The 26,734-nt window shown below is 23.1% G+C and overlaps 3 protein-coding genes across 4 annotated transcripts in view; 2 read left to right on the top strand and 1 right to left on the bottom strand.

Annotated features, from left to right (window-relative positions):
* Positions 1–8,538, bottom strand: part of LOC126894812 (isoleucine--tRNA ligase, cytoplasmic) — a 14,093-nt gene extending 5,555 nt beyond the window's left edge. Inside the window, exons 1-9 of the mRNA XM_050666100.1 lie at positions 8,261–8,538; positions 8,033–8,189; positions 7,397–7,547; positions 4,747–4,935; positions 3,017–3,291; positions 1,496–1,711; positions 1,231–1,421; positions 976–1,176; positions 337–534 (exon numbers count right to left, since the gene is read on the bottom strand). Of these exons, the coding sequence (XP_050522057.1) occupies positions 337–534; positions 976–1,176; positions 1,231–1,421; positions 1,496–1,711; positions 3,017–3,291; positions 4,747–4,935; positions 7,397–7,547; positions 8,033–8,189; positions 8,261–8,394 (1,712 nt within the window). The 5' untranslated portion in view covers positions 8,395–8,538. The remainder of the gene's footprint in view (positions 1–336; positions 535–975; positions 1,177–1,230; positions 1,422–1,495; positions 1,712–3,016; positions 3,292–4,746; positions 4,936–7,396; positions 7,548–8,032; positions 8,190–8,260) is intronic.
* Positions 8,539–8,661: 123 nt separating this feature from the next.
* Positions 8,662–20,194, top strand: LOC126894413 (uncharacterized). The gene is made up of 16 exons (XM_050665441.1): positions 8,662–8,916; positions 9,052–9,184; positions 11,547–11,663; positions 12,779–12,910; positions 13,690–13,759; positions 14,167–14,456; positions 15,046–15,175; positions 15,237–15,409; positions 16,669–16,871; positions 17,727–17,827; positions 17,890–18,033; positions 18,103–18,188; positions 18,251–18,403; positions 19,543–19,639; positions 19,825–19,983; positions 20,070–20,194. Exons 2-16 carry the CDS (start codon positions 9,059–9,061, stop codon positions 20,192–20,194), a joined length of 2,106 nt encoding a protein of 701 aa, XP_050521398.1. The 5' UTR covers positions 8,662–8,916; positions 9,052–9,058.
* Positions 20,195–21,215: 1,021 nt separating this feature from the next.
* On the top strand, positions 21,216–25,652 carry LOC126894817 (uncharacterized). 2 transcript variants are annotated; one of them, XM_050666109.1, is made up of 6 exons: positions 21,217–21,371; positions 22,464–22,614; positions 22,986–23,248; positions 24,786–24,923; positions 24,996–25,188; positions 25,287–25,652. In XM_050666109.1, the coding sequence occupies exons 1-6, from the start codon at positions 21,355–21,357 to the stop codon at positions 25,410–25,412; spliced, it is 888 nt and encodes a 295-aa protein (XP_050522066.1). In that variant the 5' UTR covers positions 21,217–21,354; the 3' UTR covers positions 25,413–25,652. The 2 variants fall into 2 exon arrangements, with proteins under 2 accessions (XP_050522067.1, XP_050522066.1); XM_050666110.1 differs by lacking the exon at positions 25,287–25,652 and having other exon boundaries at positions 21,216–21,371; positions 24,981–24,999.
* Positions 25,653–26,734: the final 1,082 nt, after the last annotated feature.

Below are 26,734 nucleotides of genomic sequence, written 5' to 3'. Positions count from 1 at the left end.
AAAAAAAAACACATCATAGTAAAATTAATACCTTCTCCGCTTCGCATCGAAGCTAAAAAAAAAAATATATTTATATATATATAAAATTGCACTCTTAAAAGGGGAAATAATATTTTTTAATTTTCCTGATTACCCCTTTTATTTCCTGCATATTTTTTCAAAACAACAGTATGTTATTTAAAATAATAAGGCAAGTAATCCTATAGCAATACAAAAAAAATAAATCTTTAAAAAAATTCTGAAAATAATAAAAATGTTATTGTCAGAGCTGTTGATATATGTACAAAAAAATTATTTAAAAAAATTATAGGTATGACTCTAATTAATCAAGCTTACCATCCTCTAGTTTGATCTATTCCTTCTGCAATAAAATCTGCAGGAAATCTTTCATAGAATTCTTTTTTATTTTCAAATGGATAATGCTGTTGGGCATATGGCATAGAACCAGACTCAAACCAGCAATCAAAAACTTCATTAATGCGTTGCAAAGGTGGATATCCAGGTCTAGTTGATGGTATTGTCAATTTGTCAACTCTAAAGTGTACACAAATATATCATTCAATTTTCATTTTATTAAAAATAAATAAAATATTATCAATATAGTTTTATATACAATTAAAATATACTACAAATTATTTATACTTTTTATGCCAACATTTATTTATATACTACTGTGATGTTTATAGTTGCTTTATTTTTGACTAATACTACACATTTCAATTAAGAATATTTATAGATTTACTGTAATATATGGTAAAATTTGTTTTGTTAAAACAGAATTTTTTTAAATTTTATTACTCTATTATTAGATGAGATATAATAAAATTTATAAATAAAACAACATATGTAGATAATTTTTTATATAATTCACATAAAAATATGGAAAACAAGAAATATAGTAAACTATTTATCATATAAATACATACATTTTTATAATTTTTGTTATTATTTTTAAAATTAAAGTTTATTCCTTACACTTCTCGGTGTAAATCCGTTACAAGAACTCCAGTCATTTTATGTAAATGTTCAATACTACTAATACATACAATTTCTTTGCCATCTTCTGATACCCATAGGGGTATAGGTGTACCCCAATAGCGATTTCGACTAACTGCCCAATCACGTGCATCTTTTAACCAATTTCCAAAACGTTTTTCTTTAACAAAATTTGGTACCCTAAAATTTTTTTATTTAAAACATCTTCATAAAACACATAAAATAACTTGTTACCAATATGTTGCTTTGTTGCATTCTAAAAGACTATGACTCATATGTTGCACTCGAACAAACCAAGATGGCACAGCTTTATAGATTAAAGGTGTATCGGAACGCCAACAAAATGGATAACTATGTTTTACTGAAGATGCATTTACAAGTCTTCCTGTTTCTTTTAAAAATTTAATAATATTTTTATCGGCATCCTATAAATAGTGAGATTTAGAATAGCCAATATGTCTTTTCTAAGTGTTTAGAAAATAAATATTTTAACTTATACTTTCACATATTGGCCTTCAAATTCTTTAACTGGAGATATAAATCTGCCACTTTCATCTACAGGACACACTATATCTTGATCTCTAGTGATAATTCCTGCAGCTAAACAAACACGATAATCATCTTCTCCAAAGTACGGTGCTTGATGAACAATTCCAGTTCCAGATTCTGCAGAGACATAATCATCAGTTAAGATGATAAAAGCTGATTTTTGAGTCTACAAAAAATTTACAATTCACTTGATGATTTATAGTATATTATTTGTTTTTTTTTTAATTTAAAAGTACATTATTGATAAATTTTGCTCCTATAATTTAATCAATAATTTTTTTTATAAAAATTTACAAATTAAAATTTGATTTATTTTTAGGAACCATATTAAATTTTATGTTTTTTGTAGTATAAAATTATTTCTATAAGTAAATTTAGAAGTTACCTTTTAAAATTAGAAAGGTATATGTTGATATATGTTAATTTCTAACTGGTGTACCTTTACTTTAATTAAGGTATTATAAGATATTATACTTTAATAAGGCAAGAGAGGAAAAGGTACATGATGTATACTATGAGATAATAAGTAAAGATTCTGACCACATCAGCACTAGTGTTTTTTTGACTATTTATTAGCAATGAGATATTTAACTTTTAATTATTATAAAAGACAAAGTATAGAACACATAAAAATATTGTTTTTGCTCACATGAAAAGTAGTAAAATTGTTGCTTGTTCCATTTTGCCTTTAACCTGTCAATTATATATATATAATTTTTTTTCTTTTAAATGTAATGTAATTTGCCATCTATTAATCACCCAAGAAGATGGACAAAGGAAAGATTCTTAAAATCATCATTATCTCCTTAGTCTCTTCCTAACTATTTTTGGATTAGCACTACCTTATTGATTCGACAGAATTTTTACATCAGCTATCGACCTGACGCAAACTTATTATAGCTGAGGAAACCAGTATAGTGGCAAGGTGTGTCACTGTTAAAGTTTTTAATAAAAATGAAATGAAATAAAAGAAATAAATGGAGAATAAATTAAAAAAAATTTGGCTGGTCAAAAACAAATTTTGTAGTATTACTTTTTGAGTTAATTTTTAAATATATACAAGAGAAGAATTCTTATCTATGTGCCCTAGTAAAAATAGTGTTACTAAACACTATTCCACTCCTCACTTTTTTATATCTTTATATATTAATATATCAAAAAGTATAATTATAAAACTAATTATCGACCAGCCAAAATTTTACTTAGACTATCCTCCAATTAATAAAAATAATAATAATAGGTTCCTTTTTGACTTTTAAAAGTTACTCCTAAAATTTAACCTTGGAAATAATTTTTCCTTATAATAATAATAAACTTCATATTTTTTATGATTGATAAAAAATAATTAAAATCTGTCAATAATAAAAAAAAAAAAAAATCTTTATTACTTTATTTTTGACGAAAAAATAAAGGATAGTATTCTTAATAAATCGTACTTTATATATATATATATATAATAAAAAAGGCTTACGTGTACAAAATAAGGAAAAAGTGGTTTATATTTTAATCCTTTCAGTTTTTCTCCAAGAAATGTATCTAGTACTATATAGTCTTCTTTTTTTTTAAACAGAACTTCTAATCTAGCTTCCATTAATATATAAATTTTACCATTCAGATCTTTTATTTTAACATAAATCAAATTAGAGTTGACACACAGTGCTAAATTGCTAGGTAAAGTCCATGGTGTTGTAGTCCATGCAATTAGGGAAGTTGAAGGATCAGATTCTAGTGGAAAGCTTACCATTACTAAAAACAATAAATAAATATTTACTAAAACTAAAAATTAAAATGAGATTTAAGTTATACCATTTTAAAATAACTTAAAATAATACTAATATTAAGGTCAAAAAACTATGTGTATAGATTTGATTTTCATTTTTATCAAAAATATTAAAATGAATCAAAAAAGAAAATATTACATTTTAAAGCTGAGTGTCTACTAGACAGTCAGTCAGTACCATGTGGCACAACACTACAACAAAATAGATATAATTGCTGTTTACCATTGCTCAGGTGATTTTTCAAGATTAGCGTCATATCATCAACCTAGTGGACACTCAGATTTACGTTTTTTTTTTGTATTTCATGGATTATGTTTTTAAAGTATAAATGCTTAATTTTATAAAAGATTCTATTTTATAATTTTTACATACTTACTATAAAGTAAACAGACAAAAAAAAAAATAATAATAAGAGAGCATTTTTTTTTTTAAAATATTTTCTTTATTTGAAATAGTAAAATAGCTATATTTTTAACTCTATACTTTTAAAAAAATTGATGTGTTAATAACAACTTGAAGATGAACACTTATTGTGTTACAAGGATTTTAATTTTTAAGTAAGTAGCTCAAGGCAGTGTATATGTAAACCAGTATGAGGATCACCAATTTACTTTATATAATAAAATGCTTTTACATTTTGTCTTTAAAGAAATTTATATTTTTGATGCAGTATCTAACTCAATAAGTATTTTTCCTAGAGTTGTTATAGACACATCAAAATGTTTTGTAAGTTAAGTTCTAAAAAACAACTATTTTGAAATTTTAAATAATTAAAATAACAAATAAAATTTATATTTAAACAAAAATAAACGTATAGTAAAATTTATACCTTGTAAGCTTCAAATCGAAGCTAAAATATAATTGTAACCTAGTTCAAGAATGCATAAATTACTTTAAGAAAAATTCTTTTAAGTAATTTAAAGTTGTTATATTTATCAAAACATTATGGATCACCTTGTATGCCTTTGTATATTGATATATCTATTTATTCTTATATTAGAAAAGTTAAAAATTGGCTATTTTACATTTCAAAAAAAATGTAATTAAAATGTTTATTCTTATTTAATACACAAATGATAAAAAATATTCTTTAAATGTTCAAAATTAAATTTATTTGAAAAAAAGCGACATAAAATATTTTTAATTTAAAGTCATTAATGATGTCAAACCTGGTGGAAAATCTTGTAAAACAAAATATATAACTTTCCACATTTTTGGAAGTACAAATTTTTTTTTTGGGGGGGGGGGACTATGACTACTACCTATCAGTTAGTATCACCAATGGTTAACACAAAGAGAATTAATACAACTCAATATGTAATTTTATTTTTAAAGAACCTAATAATGATATTAACACTAAAATAGAATAGGTACTTCATTTTCTATATTAAATTTCAATCAATATAAAAATGTTTCTCACCAGCTGGGTCAACTACTTCTTTATAATTTTGACCAGATTCAAAATTTGATAAAGGTGTACTGCAACCAGTTGAATAAGGCATAACTTTAACACCACGGTACACCAAACCCTTGTTCCAAAGTTCACTAAAAACCCACCAAACACTCTCCATAAACCATGGATATAATGTTTTATAATCATTTTTAAAATCTGTAAAGAATAATTAATTTCAAAATATTATAAAATAATACTATAATAAGATTGTAATGAGACCTACTATGAGGTGTGTTCAGAAAAAAACAGGAATTTTTGTTTTTTGAAAAAAATATTATATATTCATCTAAATTAATGTTGTAGTTTTTTAAAAAGTCTCCATTAGATATTATGCACTTGTTCAAACGCTACTTCTAATCCTTAATCTTTGGGATAACCTTCAACTCATTCAGCGGTGCGCTTTTAGTGTCATCTTAATTATGTTTGTAAAATGACCGCCCTTTAAGGTTCTCTTTATTTTTGGAAATCGAAAAATGTCATACGACGCCATTCCTGGTGAATATGAAGGCTGGGCATCGTTACAGTATTGTTTTTGGGCTAAAATTGATGAACAAGCAATGAAGTGTGAGCATGGTGAAAGAGTTATGGATTGTTTTGCCACAAATTTGGACTTTTTTTTCATATTACTTTACGCAAACGGTATCGACCTTGTGGCAAAAATTTATGATGCACTATGCCATTAAAATCAAAGAACACGGTGAGCATAACCTTCACATTCTATCGCACTTGTCGAGCCATTTTTTGGTCATGGTGATCTAGAATGTCTCCACTGGAACAATTAAGTCTAAGTTTTGACATCCTATCTATAAACCCATGTTTCGTCACTTGTTATAACACGTTTCAATAATTCTGCATCATCGTAGACTTTATTAAGTGACTCCTGAACAACTTCCATTCGCCACTGTTTTTGTTCAAAATTCAACAATTTTGGAACAAATTTTGCTGCTATGCGATTTTTACTCAAAATATTCAAAAAAATTTCATGGAAGGAGTCTTCAATATTCTAACATCATCAGCGATTTCTCAGATTGTATTTAGGTGATTGTTCACAACTATTTCTTTCATTTTTTCCACGTTTTCTTTGGTTGTTGATGTGCTGGGGCGTTTGTTGTCTTCAAGATCATCTTGGAAACACTTATACCACTCATTAACCCTTGTTTTACTAATGGCAGACTCACCATACGTCTTTGTCAACATTTCACACACTTTGTTACTTTTTATTTTATTTTTTACGCAAAATTTGATAAAAATCCTTCTTTGATCCACTTTTTTTTAACAAACAAAAATCGCCAAGCTCATAAAAACACGTGTACCTTAACGGCTGCCACTGACAAAGTAAAAAATGAATCCAGCTGAAAATTTTATCATACTTCAGGGACATGTGTACTAACATTATGAAAAAAATATTTGATAATTGGACCTATGAAATTTAAAAATTCCCATTATTTTCTGAACCCATCTCGTACCTTATATGAATCAGTGTTGGGCAGTTTACAAAAATGTAAAGCAGAAATTAAGCAAAGCTGAGCAATTTAGTCAATTTTTTTCACTAATTTAAGCTAAATTACTTTAATATAAAAATGAATCATATTAGAATAGAAGTTAGTTTGTAATATTCTCTGAATTTTTAACATAGTAAGATGTTAGTTTGTTGAAAATAGTAATTTAAGTTAGAGTAAAAGTTAGAAGTTACTTTTTTTTCTAAGTTTAAAATATAAATTTAAAAACGGATTTGTTTAAATGTATTAGTTTATATTATCTGTATAGCTATATAAATTATAAAATAATGTAGCCTTAGGTATAATATAATAGCTGTTATTAAAATAAAGAAGAGAAGAATATGTATTGATCGTTGACTTAATACTTGTCAGTCGTCATGTATGTGTGTAGTGTTTCCATAGTTCTAAAATAATCTCACATGGCAACATTATTAATAATATAGATAAATGGCTAAACCCTTCGATTACATTATTATAAAAATTCATCATTGTATAAAAAATTATAAAAATATAAAATACATAATATTAATCATTAAAACATTATAATTAGTTGTTTTTATTTCTTACGAGTTAAAGTAGAGTTATTTTACACATTCAATTCAACTAGATAAATTAGAAAGTTATTATATATTAAAACTAACCAGTTAAATTAAAAAGTTACTTTCTAATTTAATTTTGAAAAATTACTAATTAGTTAGTCCCTAGCTTTGAGAATAATTGTAGCACAGATGAGAATGTTTGGATGGATAAGTGTAGTGATGAGAAAACATAAGTAAAGAATGAATATGTAAAAGAAAGCATAGGAGTAGCATTATTGTCCAGAAGATATGGTTTACATGGTTTGGTCAAATTAAGAGGAGAGAAATCAGAAGCTGAAAGAACAGTTATGGAAATAACCGTTCTAACAGCTACTGAAGAAAGATGAAGATTAAAAAAGAAGGGATTGAATGTAATTGGAGGTGATATGAGGACTGTTGATATATATATATATATATATAGATGTGGGAGATGTCAAGTGGAAGTTTAAGATAAAGGTGACAGACGATCCTAAGTAATTGGAATAAAGGTAAGAGAGAATAAGAAGATCATAAAATAATAATAAATAAGTAAATGAATACCAATCCAACGTCCTAATCTATTAATAATTTTTTCCCAATCACTGGCATAACGCATCACAATTTTTCTACATTCAGCATTATATTTTTCAATACCCATTTTTGCTACATCTTCAGGTCCTTTAATTCCTAGTAACTTGTCAATCTCAAATTCCTAAAATCAACCAATAAAAAATGTTAGTAATAAGAGGAAAAAATAAATAAATTATAATCAATTTGGGTTTGAATAGAAGGTAAAAAATGATTTTTAAGATAAATTTTTATTTTTAATAAATAAATAAATAAATTTGGAAGGTTTCAATAATTTTTTTGGATTTTACATTAGTAAATAAATTTTTTATTTTTCAATGATTAAATAGATTGATCTATAGATTGAATTAATAAATTATGTAATACATGATAACTTAATTTAAAGTAGGTAGAAAATAAAATTATTTTAATAAATATGTTAAAGCGTTGAAAGATTTTTGTATTATTTTTAGATAATCTTATGGCTTCAGTTTTTGTACATTTTAAACTGCATAATATACTTCAAACTAGTATAAAACTAAAGATATTGATTTATTATTTTAATTTATTTCAGTAAGATAAATAATGAGATTTCTTTAAGAAACTGTTGAAGTATTAATAATTACTAACAACAGGTAAACCATGTGTATCCCATCCAAATCTTCTTTCAACATGATGTCCCGTTTGATGAGCATATCGAGTAACTACATCTTTAATAGCACCTGCTAATATATGACCATAATGAGGCAGTCCAGTTGCAAATGGAGGTCCATCATAAAAAGTATATCTATCATGAAATATTTATTTAGTAATAAGTCGTTACATAAAACCTATAAACAGGAATTGTTATGAAATTACCGAGGTTTTCCTTTAGATTGCTTCAAACATTCTTGAAAAACATTTATTTCATTCCAAAATTTCAAAATTTTCTCTTCTTCTTTCGGAAAATTTAAATACTCAGCAGCGGGTTCTACCATAGTAGAATAGCTCATAATTTATTACAGTATAACATAAATTGGAAAAATTTTGCAAGTAGCAATAATAATGCTTTCGTGGTGATTACGAAGTTTGATGTAATAATGGGCCAAATGAAATATAATAAATTAATATCAATTATCACTGAAAATATTATAAATTAAAAAAATTTAATACCATAACCTCAAAAATTATTACTTAAATTTCACTGTTATATCAATAGAGTAATACTTAATTACTTTACGGATTATCTACTTTGTAGATAACCGTGATGATATAATCACAGATAATAATAATAATGACCTATTATTTTCATGTGATATTAAAATATTTTTATTAATTCCATGGTAAATCCATAGTTATATGAGATGGGGTGCATGTAAAAACTTTTTTTAATCAGCAGTCGTTAAAAGAGATGTAAACAAATTGTTTATTAAAACTTCTATCAATTTTTCAACATAACTCTTTTCATATTAACTTCAAATGTAAAATTATGCTAAAACTGTTTTAAACGTGATAAAAATTTAAAAAAATAAAAGGTTGTTATTAGATTTTTATAATTTTCCAAATTGTTTTTTATGGCAAATGTTTTATTTCATTAATTTTTTCTATAAAGTTGTTGCTAATAATATTTAATTTAGTCTGTAAATATTTATTTAACTTAATCAACTTAGATTAAAAATGCAAGATTCTAAAATTAATACAGAAACCAAATCTGTTGAGGGTAGTGCATCATTATGGATTTTAAATCGCTTGAAAAACAAAAATGATACAACATTGAAAACATTTACTCTAAAATTTGGGCCGGTATTTTAATTTTTTTTAAATTTTAATTACTAAAATATTTTTTTTATATATTTAAAAGAAAAATTTGGTGTAACTTCAATTAATCTAGATATAATAGAATGACTAAACATGCCTATAACTATTTATACAATTATTATTTTGTTAAATCTTATTTTTTATAATTATTGCCTTTTTAGACTGTTTATAACATTTTTTTTTATTATTTATCATTAATAAGAAAAATAATAAATTTTTTTTATATTTTTATGATAAAATAATAGGCATTCTTTAACTATCTTTTTTTTAATATTAATGGACTAATTACAATTCTAGAACAAGTACTCATTGAGTTACAAGCATATAGAATGGATATGTAATGACAAAGGGTGCAGCTTATACTAGTTTACATATACTTTGTCCTTGTTCTAGACCTAATTTGTATAATAAAATGCTTTTAACTCATAAGTACTTATCCTAAAATTGTAATAAACTCAACAACATTTTGTAAGAAAAAATGGCTTTAATGAAATTTTGAAAAAAAAAATAAAAAGTATTACTTTATTTTAGCTTTGATACAAAGCTGAGAAAATATAAATTTTACTATGATGTGTTTTTTTTTTTATGTCTCACCATTTTTCTCAGCTTTCACCAAACCGATTTCAAAAAATACGTCAAAAGATAACAAATTGTATCTGATTATAGAAATTGCTCATAAAAATTGAAAGAATTTCCCTTCTCTCTAAAAATAGGAGAAATCTCCAAAAAAATAAAATTTGTAAATTTTGACATTTATTTCCTTTTTTTTTTGTTTTTAGAAACTTTACATATTTTCCTTCATTTGATATAAAGTTTTTGAAAACCTGTCTATTTAACTGCCCACAGAAGAGGATTTAAAATAGCAACTTTTTCATAAAAGTCATTTTTTCCAACTTAAAAATGACAAAAAATTAATTTTTGAAAGTGTTTTGGAAATATTACATCCTTTAAAAATACGTTAAATTAATGCTTATGTTACATACTATAAATTAAAAAAAAAATTTATCCTGACAATATCTTCTATGTACAAATGGCTGCCGTTGTTAAAAACATACTATTTTTTTATTAAACTGTTCAATTTTTAATTTTACATTTTTAACTTTAAATTGCTATAACTTTTTTAAAATGTATGAATCAACACAAACTTTTGTTTTTAAATACTTTTTATATAGTACTTTCATCCGACATATTTTTTTTTAAAACAGACAATTTCCCTTTACATAATTTCAAAACTTGACATATGTATAAGAAGTAATTTTNTAGTACTTTCATCCGACATATTTTTTTTTAAAACAGACAATTTCCCTTTACATAATTTCAAAACTTGACATATGTATAAAAAGTAATTTTTTTCAACTTTTAAAAATGTTCTGAAAATACTGGGTGTTTAAATATATGTTAAATTAAAGCTTATGTTACATACTATAATTTTAAAAAAAGAATTTGTCCCGACAACCTATCTTTAATGTGTAAATAGCCATCAAAATTGAACAAATTTATTAAATATTTAGTCATATATTACACTTATATATTATAAAACTTGTAATTATGATATAAATAAAGAAATAAGAGTTCCTTTTACTTTTGTAATAACTCACCAATCTCCTAAAAATTAAACACTATCTACACATTTGCATCAAAGTATTTTTTCTGATAGTGATTTTAATCACTGTCAGATATCATCTATACTTGTCCCAACTATGCCACATCCACACTTTGCTGTGACCCTACTATGCTACCTTTTTTCTTTATTAGTAATAAATTATTAAAATATAGTCTAAAAAGAAATGATATTTGGATCAAAAGTTATCTTAAGTATTGTCTATTAAATCTGAGACAGTCTTTGTTAAACTGAAATTTCACAAATTTACATCTTTTCACATTTAGTGGTTTCTATTTATTTATAAACGGGCGTGGTGGTCACACTAGTTGTTGACAAAACTCTAGTGGTAAGCCGCGCCTACCACCATAGATACACGGATGGGTGACCATGCGTGTGCTTCTACGGTGGCGTAAAAGCACCATGTTCCCAGTACAGAAGGCAACAGGAATCTACTGCACTTAATTTCCCCAGGATATACCAATCCAGATGGTATTAACCAACCAAATGGTTGTAAAAAAAAAAAATTTTAAAATGTAAAATAATTTTGCCTTTCAAAGAATTTTTATTTTGGATGCTATGTGTGTGTAAAATCAATAATTACTCATCTTAAAATTGTTATTGACCCATCAAAATTTCAATTATGTTCTTGTAGTTTATTATGTATGCAATTAAGATAAAGATAAAAAAATTAAAATACTTCAATCATAGTTATTGAAAATTAAAATCATCTGTTATTGTTTTCAGAATACAATTGGTAGAGCTCTACACAATGACATTATTTTGGAAAATGAAAATATTTCTAAAAGCCACTGTCGAATATGGATTGAAAATAACAATATACCAATTTTAGATGAAATAGATGTCAGTAATTTGAAATATTAATTTATTAATAAAAATGAAATATGGGATGTGTTTCATTTTAATTAGAGTCATATTTATCACCTGTAAAAATATAATTTATGCCATTATACCTAATATCACACTGAAAAAAACTTTGTCAAATCAATGAATTTATTTTTAATATGTAATTGACAGTTTTTTTTATTAAATAATTTTGTTTAAGTAAAAATCTGTGGTGTTCAGCTAAAGAGGTATAAATATAAAATTGCAACTTCTGAAAAAATAAAATTAAAACTTAATGTTTATATTTGGTAACAATTAATACTATTTCTCACATGTAAAAACATACAAAATAATGTTATTGTGTTTTAAAATAAAAATTATATTTCTTGTTAGTTACAGTTTCATTTTTCCAAAAGTTGCAGTTTTAGACTTATCCCCTTTTGCTTAAACACTGCAGAAATAATATATCAACTAAACAAATGTGTTGTTTGAGTAAAAAAAATTAATTTAACAAAAATAAAAATTGTTAGCGTTTATATAAACAATCATTTTAACGTTTTTTCTGTGTAATATTACATTTATTTTTTCTATAACTGGAATTCTTTAAAATATCTACTAATTTAATGTTTTTTAAAAATATAAGAAATATATAGGGAGGTTTGCTAAGTAAAGAAACAGGTTTCTATTGTTTTCATTATTTGTAACAATTTACATGTGTCCTTATTGAACACTATATATAAAATCTTATCAATTAAGAATATTATTTCACACTAAATCAATTGAAAAGTAATCTTCGAATTTGATAAATGTTTAATAACTTAAAAGTTATGTGTTAATATTATACTAAAATAACTTTTAAATACATATTTTTTTAGCTAGTAATAAATACTTAAAATTACTTACTAGTTACTCTATAGTATAAATAACTATTTTGATTTTAAATAATATTTTAAATTAGTATCAAAGTTTGAATTCGTACCCTTAAGCTGTACAGGTTTTCCAGTCCTCTCTGAAACAATAATTAAGTTTCTTAGTTGAAAGGTTATTAAACATATAAAAATACATTTTATCTACATTAACCTTAATTATTCATTGTAAACAAAATTTTTTATCTATTAAACTAACTTTTCTAGAGTCGCAATGGAACATATGTTAAAGATACAAAAATTGAAAGACTTGAACGGTATAAGTTAATCGATAATGACATAATATATCTTTCAGGTGCCACACTAGGTGTCACACTTCAAATATGTACAACATTTAAGGTACTTATAATAATAATAATAATAATTCATATTTTAGATATATTATTTGAAGATATTGAAGAAAAATGATAAATAACTTATTTAAATATGTTTTTAAAAGAAGAAAAAACTTTACAAACTGACAAACAAAAGAAAAATTGCAATTACTAAATTAATAAAGTGTATAAATATTAAGTTGAGTTATCAAATCAACTGATATTACTAACAATGTGAATAATATCATTATTAGGGCTAGGAACTATAAATTTTGTTAATTTATTCTGAACCCCATTAGCTGTATCAATTTTTATTAGTTGATCATCTCATATTCTGTGATATGCCTTAAAATGGTGATACAATAGAACAGTCATACAAGGAGTTTTGGAAGTCAATGTTGCATTCTGAATTTTAAAAAATTGAACGACTATTTCTAATATATTTTTTATTCTAATTCAACCCTATTAGTTTTAAAAAGTTCGTCTTTGATCATAAAATATTTTATGATATTTTAGTAAAAAAACCCACATAATCTATTTTACATTAATAAAAACTCATATTCAATTAGAAGTTTTGGTAGTGAGGGTTGTAAGTTTTGCATTAGTTTTTTTGTTAATGAAGTGAAAAATCTAAGGGGAAACCTCTTGGTCCTCCCTCCAGGCATTCCTGCTTAAACAATTAATAATAATAAATTGATTATTATTTCTTGATATTTCCTGCTTTCTGGTATTATTTACTGATATTAACCTTAAATAAACTAGATTTCATATTTCACAAAATTAATATCTTATTTTAATTTATAGGTTGATAAAAAAACAAACACTTCTTTAGTATTATCAGACTGTAATGTAACTAAAAAACTAAAACGGTCAAGTATGTGCATTTTGTTGAAGAATCTTCTAGTTATAAGTAGAGAGAAAATTTAAATGTATTAATTAGATTATTTTTAGCCATTTAGTAAAATCACAAGTTAGTCCATACCAGTTGTATGGTGTTAGAATTAAATAAAATATTATGTAATAAGAACTTTGTTTTTTCTCAATAACTAAAAAAAAACAAATGAGGTATCAGCCAATTTAATAAACTCTCTCAATAACACTAGCAAACAATCCTGATACACATTTCAGTTTTAGCTCATTGTAAAAATAAGTTGGAAATCTTTCTATCAGTAATGTTTTGGAGGGTATATGATGTATACTCCTCAATAACAATTTTTTTAGTTCATTGTTCTTTTTTATTAAACTAATAAAACTCCCAATTAATTATTTATAATTTTACAGGTGATGAATTAAAATCTGATTGTATTGATTCTACTTTTGACAATAAAAACCAAAGGGGTTTTGATAATAGTGCTCCTATCATAATGCCTTTGGATGTTACAAATGAACCAATTAATTTAAAAGAAATTTGGGCTACAGAATGGGCCTTGAAATTTATTGAACATATGAATACAACAGAATCAGGTGATAGTGATAGTTTAGAATCCTGTTGTTTGTCAATAAATAATAGTATATTGAATGTTGAAGAAAAAAATCAAGATAACAATAATATAAAAATTAAATATAATCAAGTATGATGAAGACTTTTGATTTTAATTATTATTTTGTATTTAATTTTTATGTAATCATGGTCACCGATTGAACAATTTACAATGATTATATATGTAATAGAATTTGTTGCCTTGTATTTTTGCTTATACAATTATTGAACTTAAATTTTGATACAACTAAAAAATGAACATCTTTGAAAATGTAATATACAAACAAAAGAAAGACAGTGAGCCATTTGTTAGGTCAACAAACCTAATTAAAGACTCACTGTGTATTTTTTGCTCCTATAGTATTATACATTTACTTAGACTTGTAAGGTGATGTATGGTTAAAATAACTCTTGTAACACTTTAGTAACATATGTAAAAGATAAAAAACACCTATATTTGTATATATGAGGTACTTAATATCAAATTGCTTTACTATATTCCTTTTCAGTATTTAATTATTCTAAACATTATAAAATACTGAAAGTTATTAAAGAATAATTTATTTTATCCTTAAGTGAATTTTAATTAGAACACATAATGCTTATTTAACTAAATTTCAAAGCTAATAAAACGTCCAATGTCATTGTCTATATTATTAAATATATATTAAATGTTATAGAAAAATAATAAAATATTTAATAATCAAAATCTTCCTATAACTTGTTCAACTTCATTTGATATTTTGAATAAAGATGAATCATCAACATCTATTGAACTTCATCAACACCATAACAATTCAGAAATAGTTGGTAGGTGTGACATTCATGATTTTAATTTTTAATATTTTACAAATATATTATTGGGTTTTAGTTGAAACTATAAATCAAAATAATGAAATGGTAAATTCAATGGACAAAACTTCAACAAATCAAAATATATTAAACTCTTCTAATAATAATATTAATGTTAAATTATCCACTATAAATGATTATCTTCTTGAAGCAATAAGTTATATTTGTAAGTGGGATGCCAAATGGCTACAGGTGTGTTAAAAAATTTATTAAGCATTAAATTTTTCAAGAGTTTTTTTTATTTAAATTAAAATAACATTATTATACAGTAGTCACCTAACATATTCTATATTACTGTTAATTATATGATGAAAAATAGTGTTATTTATTTATAATTATAATTAAGTTTTAAAAAATGTCAATATTTATGATTATAGATTCAGTAGAGATTGCCATAAATTTTCAGTGTTCCATAAAAGTTATTAATAGTATTTATTTCAATTTATATTTATTAAAATGTTAGTTTAGTCCTTCTAATATACAGAGTGATTCGTTAAGCAGCAAGATACACTAACTTTCTTGGAAACTAATGAACATTTTTAATTTTTGTAAAGGAAAATAATTCAAACATTATAATATATGGTCCATTAAAACAGATTATTGTTGCTTACAGTATTATGAAAACCAAATTAAAAATAAATTTCATTTCTAAATCTAAATTTTGAAATAATTTTGAAACTCAATTTATTAATAAAACAAAATTGTGCAAACAAATTTTTTTTTTCTCTCACATCATCAAACTAAAAATAAAAATTTCCATTGAAGAAAATTATTTTCGGATTTTCATTCTTCATGAGAAGAAAAAAGTAATTAAACAACATATTATTGTAGTTTTTTGAATAAAACAATATTATCCTTTGCAAAAATTAAATATGTTCAATAGTTTCCAATAAAATGAATATCTTTTCCATAATGAGGCATTCTGTATATATTATTTACATGAATATATTTTTATCATTTTTTGTAGAGGAGACTATCTCCTAATTATTAAGTGACCTATAAAAAAACTGTTTTAACTTATGTAAAATAAAACAGGAATCTTAATGCAAACTCATCAAGGCTAATAGCCTTTCCTCCTACAGAATTTTTTAAAAAAAAAGGAACATATTATCACTTTAAAATAACAACTTAAATAGATCTATTTTCAACAATTAATATTATTTTTCGGATGAAACATCCTTGTTCAATTATGATGACCAATTTTATACCTAATCATTTATCATTATTATTTTTTATCTAAATAAATTAAATAAAAATTAAAACTATTTATTATTATAGTGTTAAAATAATGATAAATACACAAAAAAGTATTTTTTTTTTATTAAAAAAAATTAACAATATTTCAATTGAGTTCTATATTTTTTTTAGCTTTGATGTTTTTAAAATTATAATATACATACATATATATATATATAATTAAGTTAATTTTATAATTTAATGTTTATTGATAGAAGTATAAAATCTCTGATCAAATGCCACCATTGGTTAATGCTATACAGAAGATGAAGAGTCATTTTGAAAGCCTTCAAGACTATTTATTAACTTTAAAATCATTATTTTTGTATGAAATTTGGTCAAGTATAATGCAATCTTATCATTTGCTAGAAAAAAAAATTCCTAGCTTGGAATCTTTTATCTATGCAGAATCAGCTAGGTAAATTTTTCATTTAATTGATTATGACATCTTTAAATTATAATTTTTACAATTTGTTGTATTTAACATAAAAATAAATTTTTTTTTAATTTGTTATTATTTTTTGGGACTAATTTAATCTTCCTACCTATGTTTAATGTTATATGTAGCAATACATAACTTTTTTCTTAGTTTATGGTTATTTAACTTCAATTTCTTCAGATTGAAAGCTAATTAATTGGTGGTTAGTTTTTATGCAATCAAACTTTAAAAATAAATGTATACACATTTTAATTATAATTATTTATTTTTATTTGAAATGTATAATTTTAATTTTAATGCAAAGCTAAGAAAGTATTAGTTTTACTATATTGTGCTTTTATTTATTTTTAAATATTTTGCCATTATTACTTATTCTTTATTAAACCGATATATTTTATCAATCATCTCTGTATTAAAGGAGAATGTACTCAGTGCAATATACCCGAGTGGCACTAAAATTTGATGTAATATAAATTACATTGTGGTAGACACTTTTTCATTTTATTTTTTTTTCATTCAAATAAAAAAAATTGTTTATAATGAACAAAATAAAAAGATTATAAAAACTGAGTATCATAAGTGACACATTTTCTAAATTTAGCCCTGTTATCAATACACCAAAAAGAATTAGAATTATACTTAGTTGAATACATTGTCTTTAAAAATTATCAGATTCCTACTATGTTGGATCTTAAGTGTACTTGGGTTTTTAAGTATGAATGATTAATTATTTTGATACAAATTTTTATTTTTATTTTTTATTGTTATAATTATGATTTACTTTTTTTTTTAATTTTAACCTAAAATAATCATTTTTTTTCTAAACCTTTTTAGTAACTCTCCTTTACTTAGATTAACAGTCAAATCTTTAGATAAGGAATTTACCTCTCTAAACAAAAATTTATCAACACCGCTATGGTGTTTAACATGTATTTGTAAGTATTAAAAATAAACTAGATTTAAATATAAATATTAAACAAATTTTACTTAAATATAGTAAAACTTGATCAAAAGCGAGACCATAATGTAAGATTTCCAGATTCTGGTGATCTTTTATTATTGACAACAGAAATTAATAAAAACACCAAAAATGTATTTTTTGCTTATACTGATGGAGTTTTAAACTCAATCAGTCATGAAGGTAATACTTCATTTATAAATTCAGTACTATTTTTAGAAAAAATCGTTGAAAATTAACATTTTATTTCAGGTATGAAAAAAAAACAAATTATTCTTTCATTATTAATCACTGAAAAGTCCTTTAATATTCTTGAAAATACTCCCGTTCAATGTTTGGTATTGTACAATTTATTTTGGTTATTTTTAATTTCATAATAAATAAATAATTTTATTTGTAGAGCTTATTTTATGTATGTGCTGAACTTCGATTATTTCAATCAATATGCAGTGTTTCTATATCCCCATTGCATAATGCCATTGCAATGCCTTCTTTACACAAAAATACAAATCCTACTTTTACTTTTATATCTGATGTTATGAAAAAAAATATGGTTAGTATAACAAAACATTTCTTTTTATATTTTTTAATGTTTAAAAATACAATTATTTTTTTAAACCTTTTTGATAGATATTTGTATAATTAATTAAAACTATTAACTAACACAAAAATTTTATATTTTCTACAATGTTTTATTTAAAACGGTAGCAAAGTGAGATTGTGGCACAGTGAGGATGTGCCATAGTTGAGACAAGTATAGATGATATTTTACAGTAATTAAAATTATTATCATAAGAAACGTTTAATGCAAATCTATAGACAGTGTTTAATTTTAAGAAATTTGTAGATTACTCTAAAAGCAAAATTAACTTTTATTTCTTCCATTATTCCTAATTAGTAATACTATAATTTATAAATAAAATAACAATTTATTAACTTTTTTGAATCTTCCAATTTTTATACAAAAATTGTATGACCAAATAATGTCAGTATTTTTGGAATAATTTCAAAGTTAGTTGAAAAAGTTCTGTTTACTATACGCTTATTTGAAAAATTGAAAAAAAATAGATTATTGAATGAAAGAGGCATATAAAAAAATATCCATAAATTTTTCATAAAGTTATAGCAATTTAAAGTCGAGAATTTTAACATAAAAATCTTTTTTCTTTAAATTTGATCTCCATTTTTATCACAAAGACAAGTCCAGAGATTTTCAAAATATTTACATAAAATAAAAGGGAAATACCCAAGATTTCATAAAAAAAATATCTATTTTGATTATTCCTTTTTCCAAAAACTAATGACAGTTTAAAAAAAAAAATTTAAAAATGTCGAAATTTAAAGTTTTTAAAAATTGTAATTTTTTGGGAATTTCCTCCATTTACGGAGAATGAGTGAAATTTATTCAATTTTTGAGGGTAATGCCTTCAACTAAATATGATATGTGATCATATCGTTGAAAAAAATTGGTCCAGTGAGAGCAGAGAAAAAGTAGTGACAGACACAAAATATAAATGAACAAATTTTGGTAAAATTAATACCTTTTTAGCTTTGTATCAAAGCTAAAAAAAAAAATAAAAATATAAAGATTTATAAAATAAAGTAAACATTTTTTGTATATTAATTTTATTAATGAGAATTTCTCTTTTATTTATGCTATTCTAAAACATCGTAAAAAACATTGTTTTTTAGGAAAATTTAGATTGCAATCAAAAAAAAGCTTTAATGATTGGTGTAGGACTTGGCTTGTCACAAAATTCAGATATTTGTTTGATCAATGGATTTCCTGGTAAAAAAAATTACAGTTATTTTAGTGGCTAAGGATAATTTTTGATTACCTACAAATACACAGAATATTCTAAATTTATGCTAAATATATTATTATTTGTTTATACAAAAAAATGTTTTAAAAAGCATTAATGAAAGTTTAAACATAATAAGGGAAGATTGAAATTTTTTTTTTTTGTGATATAGGTACTGGAAAAACACATGTAGTTATAAATATTGTACAGTCTTTAATTTTAGCTAAAGTTTTAAATAAAAAAAGTACTAAAGTTTTGTTATGTGCTTCTTCCAACATTGCTGTTGATGAATTAGTACAAAGATTGTTATTTATTAAGGAAAAAACACCTCGTAAGTCATTATATATAAAATAAGTGTATAATATTAACTTTTAAAATAGCTAATTAGTTACTATTGTTATTTATTATGCATTTTAGATTTAAAAAACATAAATTTAGTTAAAGTTGGAAATAAAAATTCTGAAATATCTTTGGATTCGCTAGTTAATAAAAAAATAGCTGAAATAAATGAAGATTCTATGGTATGTGCAGTATTTAAATAACAATTTTTATTTAAAAATAACATGGAATATTTTTGCTTGAAAATGTAGTAAATCATTATTAATTATCATTCTTAATCATCATTAATTGCTTGTTATATTTGTTTATTGATAAAATATTTGTACAATATAATATANTAATTTATTAAAGATAAGATATGTGTAGTTTGATAATACTTAATGAATAAACAATAGTTTATGTCACAAAATGGGAAATTGAAGACTTCTGTTATTCTTAAAACTTATATATTAGTAGTAAATTGATCCAAATCATTTAACTTTAACACACTGTAACAAACAAATGATTGATGATCGAATAAAAAAAAATTTTAAAAACAAAATTATTTATAATTCTCTTTTCTATAATATTACTAAATTAAAAATAGTGATTTTCATTTAAGAAAATTAAAGTTTAAGATTTTTATCCTTGATTGATCAAAAAAAATTGTGTAATAACATATTTTTGTAATTTTTTGAACCAAATAATTTTTCTCTTTACAAAAATTAAACATTTGTAATAGTTACTGAGTAGACAAAATATCTTACCCAAAATAACCCACTCTGTATTTATTTACATACACCAGTGTTGTTCTGGGATCTTAGTAGTTTTCTTTAGGACCTTGCACATATAAAAAAACAGGTTTTCAACTTAATGTGAGATTTAAAAATGAGAAAGAAACTCAGAGACATTCACCCCTTAGCTTCCTATGCTATGCTGAAATTAATATACATTAAATATATATGGTTTGTGAATAATATTGTTATTTTGTTACTATATTGATGTTGACATTTTTTTTCAACTTTATATATTTAGGAATCTCTATATATAAAGTTTAATTCTTATAATTTCATACCATCCATTTAATTAAATTTTTAATTGCATTGGTTATATGCAATTGTTTATTTTCTACACATCTATAGTGTTTATTTGCCTTAGAATTTAGTTATTACATAAGGTCTGTTTAATATGAATGATTTAATAAATCTATTTTTATGATTTTACTTTATTTTAGCATCATTGTTAAATTTAATAATTTACTTTTTAGAAAAATGTGCAAAAATTACTATTCCAAAAAGAAATACAAACTGAAGTTCTTACTTCAGCTGATGTCATAGTTTCAACATTAAATTCTTGCCTAACAAAATCTATTGAAAATTTATTCATGCCTTTACTAGTAACGTAAGAATAATATAATAATTAAGGTTCATAACTATTTGCATTAAGTTTATTTTAGTCATTCAAGTATATCAATAAAAATAAATAGATATTCTTATATAATAAAATATATTAATATAATATATTCTTGTTTGTTTTTTAACACTAAACAATGTATTTTAATTAGATAAATGTAGTAAATTAGGTAACATAAATATGTTTGAAGGAAATATCACTGACCCTAGAACAAAAATGTTTCTGTGATACTATATATACTTTTAATAAATTTTCATGTAACTGGGTGTCGTATTTGAAGTGATCCTAACAATTTATATAAATGAATTACCTTCCAGTACTAATAATACTATATTATTTATTTCACCCCTTTACTTTTATTGAAATAGTGTTTTATAAAATTTTATTTCTTGAAATGTTTAATTTATTATAAAACAATGAAAAGATTATAAATATTTTTAACAGTAAATAGTTATGTTATTGTTGTGTTAATAGAAATTAAATACATGGGTATTTATTATTTCTCATAACTTTCATATTTCAGACTCACTATATTATTTATATAATTTATTAACATCTTTAAGTTTTATGCTTAATTAAATCTATCATTTAGGCATACCTAAATGCAAAGAGTGGTAGTTCAACTTCTTCTACATAAAAATTTTTTTAAATTTAATATTAAATTGTTAATTTTTAAATATTGTATCAAACAAATTGTAAATTTTAAATAAATAATGTAAACACATTTAAAGAAGTTGGGAATTTAAGCTTTTTTAATTTACAAGTCACCTGTAAAATCTACCCACATTGGATAATAGGACTAAATAAAACAATTTTAATTTAATTTTTACATTAAAACTTTTTTGATTATTTATGTATAATGTAATTTATTATACTTTATATCATATTATGATGAAGATCATATTGATGGTTAGAAGATAAATTTTAGTAGGTGATACATTTTTCAAAATTAACTTTTTGTAACTATGATATAAAATATACATTGATATGCATATGGGCACCTAGCTTAGTAGTTCAAGCACTGTATATGCTTGAATATACATAACATAATAGATAATCTATTGATAAATCAATTTTCAGGCAAAATATAAATGAACACAACTTCATATGCATTATTGATGATGCAGAACAATGCATTGAACCATTGACTTTACTACCTATATTATTTGGAATAAACAGATTGATATTAGTAGGAAATGATTCACTAGTTAAACCAATTGTAAAAAATCAAGTAAATACTTATATGATTGAATTGATTTAGTCAATCAAATTTTACTTTATTTCTATACTTTTTTCATTTATCTTTGTAAAAAAAGAATTTTCAGACAAAAAATACAAAACTTCTTTAAGTCAAAAACTTAAATATATTAATTTTTATTAAGAAGTTTTTTTTTTTAACCATGCAACCAACATTTTTTTAAATACAATCAAAGATGTATTAGTCAAGAATTCAGAGACAAAAAACTAAAAATTCCAATTTATTTATACATTATTCAAAAAAATTCCATCAATCTCTTACAAATGTTAAATTAATAATTGTTTAAAATAACATTTGATTTATAATTCTATTTTTGACTACATCTTATATTTTTTTTTTTATAGATTAGTAAAGATAATGATTTGAATATATCTCTTATACGAAGATTGAATTTATGGTTAAAAAAAAGTAAGAATGTTGAAGATAATTCTTCAAATATATCAAGAATCACATTAGACAGACAATATAGAACACACTCAAGTATTTGTAGTTTTCCTTCAACATTTTTTTATGGTAGAACAATTAAAAATACAACTTCAACATTTGAAAATTATCCTCTTCAGCGTTATTTATTATTAAATCACAAATTTATACATGACAATGTTGAGTAAGGATATTTTTAATTTATTCAAGAAGGCTCGTATTAAAAAAAAAATTTTGAGGTGGAAATTTTTTTATAATTTTATAGTAAATATTATTTTTCATGATTTTTAATTTTTAAATCCTTCTAAAAATAATATTTTCCGATGTCTTGTCTTCTGTAAGTAAATGGTCCTCAAAGTTTGACAAAAAATATAATTTTGGTGTAATAACCACCTTTTTTTATATAATTATTTTTACTTAAATTTTGTCATACCTTTTATGTATTAATATCGAAATCATTCATTTCAATAAAAATCACAGTTATCATTTCTCTGAAACTCTTGATGCTTAAATAGATGCTACAATTGAAATATTTAGATTCATATTCCGTAAAATTATATCTTATAGTACATTCTATAATATACTAATATTCAGAAATATTCCATGCCTAGTTTCTCCTATGATTTCGTCCGATATTGTGTTGTTGAATTTCATTTTTAACTTATATCTCTTTGGTTAAATTTTTATATACTAATACTCGTTTTTTACTAATTAGTAATAATATAAAAAATTAGAAGTGATAGATAAAATGTAATTGCAGATTTGAAATCAGTGCAAACATTTTAGGTTTAGAAAAAGTATATTTTTGTCATTGATGAAAATTCTTTATGACCCGTTTAAACCAAATTATTTTATACTATTTTCTAAAAAATGTTGCATCAAGCACTTTATAAACGTTTACTATAGAAGTAACAAAATATACAACTTCTTTTATCAATTTTTTAAAAAAATTTTATAACTTCTTTTATTAACTAAACTTTAAATTATTAAATATCAATTTCGTACTAAGATTAACTACTATAATTAAAACTATAAATTACTAAGTATTTATTTATATATTATACTTATAAATCATAAAACTACAATCAGGATATAAATAAATAAATAGAAGTTCCTTTTGCTTTTGGAATAATCCACCAATTTCTTAAAATTAAACACTATCTATAGATTTGAATCAAAATGTTTCTCATAATAATAATTTTATTTACTGTTAAATATTACACATACTTGTCTCAACTATGCCATGTCCTCACTGTTCTTCTGTTTTTTTAATGACAAGATTTAAGTTTATAGATGTCCCACTTTGTTTTTTATTATTTGTTTTTAGTTAAACTTTAGAATGGTAGTTTTTTTAAGCTTTCCTTACAAAACATTTGTATAGTATGTGTTATAAATATACACTAGTACGAGCTGTACTTATCCACGCTACTTCCCTTATCTATGTATTGAAAAGGATTCTAATTTAATAAGTACTCTTTCTAAAATTGTTATAATGTCATTAATATTTTTAAACAAAATTCTTTAATAAATAGCTATTTTGAAATTAAAATAAAAAATAAAAGTTTTTATTTTTATTTTTTTAAACAAATAATAAAAAATATGATTTTAATGTAGTCTAAGAATGCACAAATTATTTTTAAAAAAAAGTAATCAAAATTTGTTAGCAACGTGAAAGTATAAAACCCTCTGTACATATGTTATATTATATTTCATAATTACAGAGATATTAATATGAATGAAGCAGTACTAATTCAAAATTTGATACATATAATAGTATCAAATGTTCAAAACAAAATCATAAAAATTGCATTATCTAATGAGAATCAATATAAAATTATTAAAGGATTAATAAAAAACAAGTAATTACTTAAATAAAAATTTTTAATATTTTTATATATTATAAACTTGATTGATAGTTAGTTATGTTTTAGTTTAAAAAATGTTAATTATGAGAGTATATCAGTTCAATTTGTACTAACAAGTGTTTTATATAATACTGAATGTGATATTCTAATATTATCTACTGCTAGTTCTAAGATAATTAAAGATGATCATCTCTTGTGTACTATCATGACACGACCACGGCATTCTTTGTTTTTATGCGGAAACTTTGATTATTTAAAGGTAATATTGTTTAGTTTGATCCATATATTTAAGATTGAATTCTTGTAATTTTTTTAAATATATTTTTAAAACATATTTTATATTGTTATATTTTTTAGTCTCACTATACTTGGAAAAAATTACTAGAAGATGCTTATCAGCGAAAAGTTGTCAAATATGTCAATGAAAATATAATATCGAACTTAAAAGACATGAGTAATTTAATAAAATGTCACAAAAAATGAAGAAATAAAATGTAAGTTCATTGTGAAAAGCGTTAATTATTAAAATGAACACAATTAGTGTTCAATTTTATAAAAATTATTTTTTAGATAAAACTCGACTTATAATAAATATGTACCAATGTTTTGTATTTTTTTTTTTCCATTAATTATTGTTATTATTTATTTATATTCTCAAATGTTCGTTTTATATGTATTTTCCCTATAGTAACTTATTAATTCAATTCATAGTAAAGATTAGTTTAAACTATAATTAATGTATTTTAATTTAATTTTATATGTTAATAAAACTTGACATTTGAAATTTAAACTATGTTATAAAAATTCCTTTTTAGAGTCAAATATAATATATAATAAGAATTAATCACTTGTGGTTAATAGTATTTTAAATATATTTAAAATTTGAAGTTATTGGTCTTAAATTGAGATCTTAAGAAAATTGTTTACTTACTTAAAAAGTTTATCGGTGACTTGATATGGCTATATAAATCAAGAAGAGGCTTAACCTTCCAAAAATAATTAGAAAATGGTCCAGCTTATTTTAACAACCTTAATAACTTTTGATTCAGTTAATATCTTTCACAGATTTTTATTTTTAACTAACACTTTTAAGCTTTGATAAAAATTTAAAAAAATCATTTTTTGAATCAAACAAAAAAAAAAAACAGCCAATTAATGGAGTAAATTCTAAGGAAGGAATTTTAGTGTATCAAACGTGTCTATGTTATTAAGAAAAGGAGCAAAGTGTTGTTATTACGGTTTCGTCATGGAAACTGAACACATAAGAAAATTTTACACTTTCCCCTTCAAATGAAACAAAATGGTACGTTTACTAAATAATTAATTTTGTCATGGGAGATATGACACTTATATTCATTTAACAGTGCAATGAGTATTCATTTTTAAATAATTAATCTTGTTATTCATTTACTTAATAATTAATCTTTTGTTGTAATTAATTAAATAATTGAACATATAATAAAGATAAATAAAATCTAATTACAAAGGGAAATATCTAAGGTTTTAGTATAAAAAAATATAATGTTAATTTGTTTATTTTTGAAAAAGTTATGGAAGTTTTAAGAAAAAAAAGTGAAAAAAATGACAAAATTTACCGATTTTTAAATTTGTAATTTTTTTGGATATTTCCTCCATTTGGGGGGAACGAGGGAAATTTTTTCAATTTTTAAGGGTAATGTCTTCAACTAGATACGATTTGTGATNGCGGGGAACGAGGGAATTTTTTTCAATTTTTAAGGGTAATGTCTTCAACTAGATACGATTTGTGATCTTTTGACGTATTGTTGAAAGAAATCGGTCCAGTG

Source organism: Daktulosphaira vitifoliae, unplaced genomic scaffold (assembly GCF_025091365.1).
Source record: "Daktulosphaira vitifoliae isolate Bord-2020 unplaced genomic scaffold, ASM2509136v1 Scaffold_1, whole genome shotgun sequence".
NCBI classification, from domain to species: Eukaryota; Metazoa; Arthropoda; class Insecta; order Hemiptera; family Phylloxeridae; genus Daktulosphaira; species Daktulosphaira vitifoliae.
The sequence above is the reverse complement of the archived record's forward strand: the minus strand, read 5'-3'. Positions and strand labels throughout refer to the sequence as shown.

Excerpts from the sequence above, each read along its gene's own strand:
- LOC126894413 (XM_050665441.1), top strand. The coding sequence starts at position 9,059 with ATGCAAGATTCTAAAATTAATACAGAAACCAAATCTGTTGAGGGTAGT. Across the intron at positions 14,457-15,045 it reads TAAAAATTAAATATAATCAA|AAAAATAATAAAATATTTAA; the intron begins GTATGATGAAGA and ends TAAATGTTATAG. Across the intron at positions 19,640-19,824 it reads TTTGATCAATGGATTTCCTG|GTACTGGAAAAACACATGTA; the intron begins GTAAAAAAAATT and ends TTTGTGATATAG.
- LOC126894817 (XM_050666109.1), top strand. Across the intron at positions 22,615-22,985 it reads AACCAATTGTAAAAAATCAA|ATTAGTAAAGATAATGATTT; the intron begins GTAAATACTTAT and ends TTTTTTTTATAG. Across the intron at positions 23,249-24,785 it reads TTTATACATGACAATGTTGA|AGATATTAATATGAATGAAG; the intron begins GTAAGGATATTT and ends TCATAATTACAG.